Raw genomic sequence first — 7,500 nt, 5'->3', positions numbered from 1 at the left:
ATGCCCAGTTATAGGCCTAGTTTTAGTGCTAGGCCTATTAAGAGGTGCAGATTAATTCAGGTAGGGCAGTGTATAGACATTTTATTAAGGGTATTATGAGGTGGTCCGCGAAAATTCTTCATTACAAATAGTGGTCCACACACACACAAAGTTTGAAAACCCCTGCTCTAGGTCACTTGAAGTGGCCTTGAAACACAATTGAGGCCTGAAACCAGGTGTTGTGAAGCTGTATCTCAAAGTAGATGACTATAGAGTAAAATATGGATTTTTTTTATACATTTATTTGTGTTCAAATACCTATGTGTTTAGCTCAGTGTAATTTTTAGAAAACCGCCACAGTAGCAGATTCATGTGTAAAAATATTCCCTTTTCTTTGATTCAATGACCGTCACTGCCATGTAAATGTAGATTAAACTAGAATCTCCAGAATGTTAGCTTTCATTTGACACCAAGATTGGTGAGAGTTCACCACAAACTATCCAATGCAAGTGTGTTCTGTCCCCACCCCTTTATTCTTTTTACACCAATGACTGCGTCTCACACCATGACTCAGTCAAGAACTTCAACTTGGCAGATGACACCACAGTACTAGGCCTGATTGACTGCAATAATAAAAACCGCTTACAGAGCAGAGGTATCCTAACTGGGAGAATGGTGCACTGTAAACAACTTAAGTCTCAACTAAATCTCCAAAACTAAGGAAATGGTAGTAGACTTCCGCAAAAATAGAAATAGGCTTTCACCTCTGATCAAACCGTAGAGTGGGTGAACAGTTTCAAGTTCCTGGGTACCACCATCTCCTCCAACCTCAAATGGGACATTACTCTTAAACACATTGTGAAGAAGTTGTAAAACCAAGCAGTCCTACACAGTAGGCTACACCTCAGTTATTTCCTCCGATGTTTAAGAGCAATCATGTAGCATTACATAATTTTAATGCGTTAGCTTAAGGCTAATATATATGGGAAATTCCATAGAGATGCTAACAGTTAGCATATTAAATAAAAGTAGATATTTAGAGCGATCTTTAGAAGAGTTCTTAGTTTATAATTATGAAACAACTGACTGAAAATCCTTTTTACATTTCTGTCCATATAATACTGTGATTCTTTAACTCATCAATACCACTTGAAGTATGGGAGAACTGAGGGCGCAAAATAGAAACATTACTGCGTCTGACCACATGAAACCACTTGCAATCATGTGACTTGCTCTGCTGCAGCCAGAGAGTTCTGCTCCCGCTTCTGCTGTTTCCACCTTCTGATTTAGTGAATGTGTGGGGTTTCAGTGTGTGATTCCACCTTCTGATTTAGTGAATGTGTGGGGTTTCAGTGTGTGATTTCACCTTCTGATTTAGTGAATGTGTGGGGTTTCACTGTGTGATTCCACCTTCTGATTTAGTGAATGTGTGGGGTTTCAGTAGGGTTGGGCACCGAAACACGGTTCTAATATGGCACCGGTGCCGACACAAACGGTAGTAACTGCATCGAATAACAACGTGGATTTCGGTGCCTCATTTCGGTGCTTAAATAGCATTTAAAAAAAAAAAATGTATACGAGGCATCACTGCATGACATGCGCCATCCCAAAGTCTTGCTCTGATAGCAACACATCCAGATACAGTTAGCTAACATATGATAAACACTGGATGTATAAACCAGAGGGGTGCACCACATAGGCGAGTGGACAGTGTTTGACAGCTTGCGTGAGCCCAAGTAGCTTACTTCAAAGCGACATGCGAGCTCCTGTCAAAATCTAGCAGTGGGCCTAACTACACACAAGCAAAAGGCTATGAAACAACGTCAACAGTAGGCTAGCCTATACATTACACAATATCCTTGCTAATGCGCTAACTGACATTTATTTGAAATGTTATCAGCAAAGTTGTAAGGTGAAAACTTTATTTCACGGTGTGTTAAACAACATAATGGCATATTAATCTTTCATGTGCACGAGGCCCATATAGCATCACAATGAATATGAAGATTAAAAGTTAGCTAGCAAAAACATAAATATGTAGGTTACATACCTGATGTCACTGAGCTGTCAAAGAGGCTACCATCTCCGTACGTTATCGCTAATTAAACTCAGCTGACTGGTGTTAGCGAATAGCCATAGTTGCTGTTAAAATACTAGGCTAGCACTGGGAATCTAAACACTTCAACACCGACATGTAGCCTAACATGTTCAAAACTACTGCGTGTTATGGGTTAAGACAAGAAATTTCTTGAAGCATTTGGGAACACACTGAATTAACTGGAAAATAGAGTCCCTGTTAGATTAGCTTGCTTCCAAATGCCGTTGTCCATGACCTGGCAGTTTTATGGCAAGCGGTTTTAACATGCATTATGGCAAACCGCCTACACTGGGTAAACTTGAAAGCAGAGCTTACCATTGTGTGTGCATGCATGGCAAGCTGTTTTAACATTTAAATGTATTATTCGTAGGAGCAATGAGATATTGATAGTAAATTGAACATAACAGTTCAATTTCATGTTCAAAATTGTCTTATCAATAAAAAAAAAGCAATTCATGCTTTAGACCATTTTAATTGAAAACATTTTAAAAACAAAGTACCGGTTCAGGCACCGTTTTGGCACCGGCACCGTTTTAAAAGTATTGATTTAGCACCGGTATCGGATAAAACCCAAACGATACCCAACCCTAGGTTTCAGTGTGTGATTTCACCTTCTGATTTAGTGAATGTGTGGGGTTTCAGTGTGTGATTTCACCTTCTGATTTAGTGAATGTGTGGTGTTGGATTCACGATCGTTTTGCGTTTTAGTTTGTGTTTGTGTTTTAGTTCTGATGTCTGTATTGAAGATGGTCAGTAAAGCTTGACGGCTGGATCAGGATCGGCGATTAGATGATGATTTATTGTAGATGGTACAACAATGAATAACAGAACACAGGCTAAGTCTCAAACAGTAAAACTGTGCAGAGTCTAACAGTTGTGGTTGTTATTAGAAGCGGCTGCTGAGCCTTCCGACAGAAGATGCTCCTTGGTTCGCTTCCTCGATCCGTCTCCAAGTCAAAACCTAAGACAAAGCCTGTTATGCTAAAACATACAAACGTCAATCATGCCAACGTGGCAGGTGCCAACCAGTGTACAAAACCCGGCCCTGGCCAGATGGAGATACTAGCCCGAATAGGCAGACATGCTGTCTCCCTCGGCCCATGTTATCACTGATGTTCCTCGGATGTTCCTAAACATCAGGCTGTATGACCTTCCTGCTGGTACACAGGCCTAAGGCACAGTTATGTACAATAATATGAACCTCTCCCCGTTGTATACTACACACAGACGTAACATATGAACACATCAGAATACAGTGAGAATACCCCAGAATTCTACAGTGGGGTTTCAGTGTGTGATTTCACCTTCTGATTTAGTGAATGTGTGGGGTTTCAGTGTGTGATTTCACCTTCTGATTTAGTGAATGTGTGGGGTTTCACTGTGTGATTTCACCTTCTGATTTAGTGAATGTGTGGGGTTTCAGTGTGTGATTTCACCTTCTGATTTAGTGAATGTATGGGGTTTCAGTGCATCATTTCAAGAGTTTCAATACTCAATAATGTCAATTTGCACAAACAACAATCGCGATATTATCATCAACATTATATATTGCGCACCCCTATTTGTGGGTGTTAAAGGTATGGTGTGTAAATCTGAGTAGCTGTGGGTGTTAAAGGTGTTGTGTGTAAATCTGACTAGTTGTGGGTGTTAAAGGTGTGATGTGTAAATCTAAGTAACTCTGGGTTGTGAGTAGGGATGTAACGATTACCGGTATAATGGTAAACCGCGATAAAAATGTTGACGATAATAATTACCATTTTCATTTCAAATATCATAATTAACAGTTGATTACCGCGGTGTTGAAACCGTGTGTTTAATCCTTCCCAGCTTCACCCGAGCCTGCTTTTGACATACAGTAGGCCTGGTACAATGGAACAAAACTGGTACCCTACTGATTCTGTTATCTACTTGATGAATTTAACTGTGGCACAAAGCTAATTAAACATCATAGATATATATATATCTATGATTAAACATGACAGAGGAAAAAGTGAATGGGACAACACACAATACCACGGTAACGTTATGCTATGAATTAAGAATGCCCAGCTCAGCCAGGTTTTGTTTGTGCAGTCAGGATGGATTACCCTCCCTCAGCACCCCCACGTGGAAATGCATCCCTGGTTAAATGTTGCACTTTTGATAAGGTTTTGCCTATATTTTGTAATATAGTAAATGCTGTCACACTTTTTGAAACTATTTCAGCTTGTGTAGGCCTAATAGTGCTTTCTGAACATATTGAACACACTTTTAAAAATACCGCGATAATACCGAAAATCGTGATAATTTTGGTCACTATAACCGTGAGGTTACATTTTCATACAGTTACATCCCTGGTTGTGAGCTAAGTGATCTCAGATTGCACCAGAGCGTTGCTATAGTTTCACAGCCTTAGCTCCTCCCCCAGGAGTAAACAAAACAAAACAGGAGTAAACAAAACAAAGCAAAACAAAAAAACAAACATCACCCTTCACAAGATTTGCCCTCGGGGGCCCCCTCTGGTTGAGAAGCGCAATAATAAACAAACTAAATATGCGTCTTTTGCAACAAAGTATGAACATAACTCCGATATAGTATAGAGGGAACGCACCGACAGCAGTACGTACAAAAAGATCTCCGAATTCCTGTAGCATAGCAGCTCTTTTGCGTTTCGATTTCAGAAGGGGGCCAGTTTCCTACCCGAAACACACACACACACACTCAGTCGCCTGCAGAGGGCCACTCAGACAATGTCAAAAGTGCCGTACGTCATGTTATGAGGTTATGCACCGTCAAAATGATTTGATGTTAAGGTCAAAAAACTGTTAAGTGTGCCTTTTATTGATAGTTATTTGTGACATTGTCAGTAGGCAACTTTTGTCGCTGGGCAGCCACAAAATTGGTTCCATATGTTCTAATTAGATGATCATGAAAAGTTGTTCTCCAGAAAAAAACAATATTGTTAGCCAGTACCAATGGGAATATACCAGAGCAACAGTACCCAGGAACGTTGCCCAGCAAAGGTGCTCAGAACATTGCCTTGTGTAGCCGTTGCTAAGACACTTAGTCATTATTTTAGCCTTGGGAATGGGGTTTAGTGATTTGCTAGTGCCAGTGTGATCTGATGAGTAACAGTCATGGATTCATGAGGGTCTCTTTAGGTACTGATGGGGTTATGGGAGGGGTCTAGTTCTCTTTAGGTACTGATGGGGTTATGGGAGGGGTCTGGTTCTCTTTAGGTACTGATGTGGTTATGGGCAGGCTAACTGCTTAGCACGCTAACCTTTGGGAATATCTGGGCAATGCAGTGTTTGGCTTTCATCTTATTTGTTTTACATAAAACGCCTTAAAGGATATGGTTATCAATACTGGAGAAAGATTCAAATTCATAGTTGAAATCAGCAGCCAAGAAAATAGTCCCTTCTTGCCCCTGCTGCATAGGTTTATGTAAAATACTTTTTTGATAGACTGCAGTAGTGTTGTGTGAGTGGGTGGGTAGTACACTCTCTGAGTTTGTTTGAGTTTGTTGCCAGGTTACGAGGCTGTGTGCTACGGGAACGTATTATTTTATCAGTGTGCATATAGAACAGATCGCTAACCAATCGTGAGGAGATATTTGCTGAATGTGAGAAAATGTACTGGCCTAGATTCACTATCTGTTCCTTCAACAATAACAGTTTCTCTCTCTCTCTCTCTCTCGCTCTCTCTCTCTCTCAGGATCTCTCTCCACAGACAGCTCTGATGACTATGAGGAACCTGACCTCACAAACAGCCAGGAGCCCCTAGATATGGCTGACAAGGTCTGTGCGTGTTTGTGTGCATGTGCGGGTGTGTGTGTGTGGGTTTTAAGTGTAGTGCAGTGTATTAACCCCAGGTGTGTGTGTGTGTGTGTGTGGGTTTTAAGTGTAGTGCAGTGTATTAACCCCAGGTGTGTGTGTGTGTGTGGGTTTTAAGTGTAGTGCAGTGCAGGGTAGGAATTTCACGGCGGCCACGACGGCCATGGCCGTCGTAGCCCCTTGCATTGGCCGTGAGGCCCCTTTGAAAATCAGAGGTTTACAGGCCATGGTGGCCTTGGTGCCCCCTTCTTTCAATATTCTGCTTTGCGTCCTACTAATAGCGATTTTGCCTGTGGCCTGTCAAAATAATCTTAGCATTCACAGCGCAAATTAATTTAGTCTTTAATGCAGTGGAGAAAGTGACAGCGCAAGAAAGTGCGTCCAAATTCACCCATTCTCAGTTAAACTACTCGTGAAGTAGCCTATTCATCACACAGACATCACAAGTATCACATGAAAGAGCTTTTTCTCAGCTTTTAAACGATGTTAGCCGATAATTGCTGTGTTGAACGGTTCGCGAGAAAAGTAAATAATATAATTCAATTTAATCATACATTCTACTGAAGGTTTTGCGTCCCATGATCTCCCTACCCATTCATCTCGGTGGAATACTTTACGAACCCTTCTTTTAACACATGACAAACTATATATCAGAATAAACAGGAGACCTTACCGAACACAAAGGTGTAAAGCAGTCCCCTGTACAGTAAGCCGTTCCAGAGTAATCCAGTTTTGAATTTGTAGTAAAGTTCGACATACATGGATGTCTCCAAATTTGGGCTTTAAGTTTTACAATGTGTTTAAATTGTTCCACATGATTTCATAACGGCCAAATACAAAACAAATGTTACACATATCGCCTAGATATTGGTAAATCAGAGGACAGTTGACTAAGAGTTTGTGAAAGTAGCCTTAATGATCACAAAATGCTAAGCATGCATCTAGGCTATTTGAGTTTCTTAAAGCTGAGCTGTGCTTAAATTGTTCAATACATGATTTCATAACAGGCCAAATATAAAATAAATGTTATATATAGCCTAGATATCTGTAAATATTAGATGATCAGATGATTTACAGTTCTATGTAATATGTCATGTTTCATGTTTTTGTAATGTTTCATGCAGTGATGCAGGTCTACTGCAGTGAATAGGCTAAACTTTGATCATTTTTATAGCCTACTACTGTATAGTTAACTTTGGCCTTGGTGCCCTGACATGTGGCCTTTGTGCCCCCCACCAAATATGCTCAACTGAAGGCCAAGTGGCCTTGCCCCCAGAATGGTGAAATTCCAAGCCTGGTGCAGTGTATTATAACCCCAGGTGTGTGTAAGTGTAGTGCAGTGTATTAACCCCAGGTGTGTGTGTGTGTGTGTGTGTGTTTGTGTGGGTTTTAAGTGTAGTGCAGTGTATTAACCCCAGGTGTGTGTGTGTGTGTGTGTGTGTGTGTGTGTGTGTGTGTGTGTGTGGGTTTTAAGTGTAGTGCAGTGTATTAACCCCAGGTGTGCGTGTTAGCATGTGTGTGTGTGTGTGTGTGTGTGTGTGTGTGTGTGTTTGTGTGGGTTTTAAGTGTAGTGCAGTGTATTAACCCCAGGTGTGTGTGTGTGTGTGT

General features: G+C 40.9%; 1 protein-coding gene across 1 annotated transcript in view; it reads left to right on the top strand.

Annotated features, from left to right (window-relative positions):
- arap1 (ArfGAP with RhoGAP domain, ankyrin repeat and PH domain 1) overlaps positions 1-7,500 on the top strand; it is an 87,573-nt gene that overhangs the window by 30,262 nt on the left and 49,811 nt on the right. The window contains exon 4 of the mRNA XM_076281789.1: positions 5,774-5,856. Coding sequence (XP_076137904.1) covers positions 5,774-5,856 — 83 coding nt within the window. The remainder of the gene's footprint in view (positions 1-5,773; positions 5,857-7,500) is intronic.

The sequence above is a fragment of the Alosa pseudoharengus genome, unplaced genomic scaffold (genome assembly GCF_046254945.1).
Source record: "Alosa pseudoharengus isolate Yale_2024_CS ecotype anadromous, Long Island Sound unplaced genomic scaffold, YU_APseudo_1.1 YU_APseudo_1.1_scf_13, whole genome shotgun sequence".
Classification (NCBI taxonomy): Eukaryota; Metazoa; Chordata; class Actinopteri; order Clupeiformes; family Clupeidae; genus Alosa; species Alosa pseudoharengus.
This window is presented reverse-complemented; position numbering and strand designations above follow the sequence as displayed.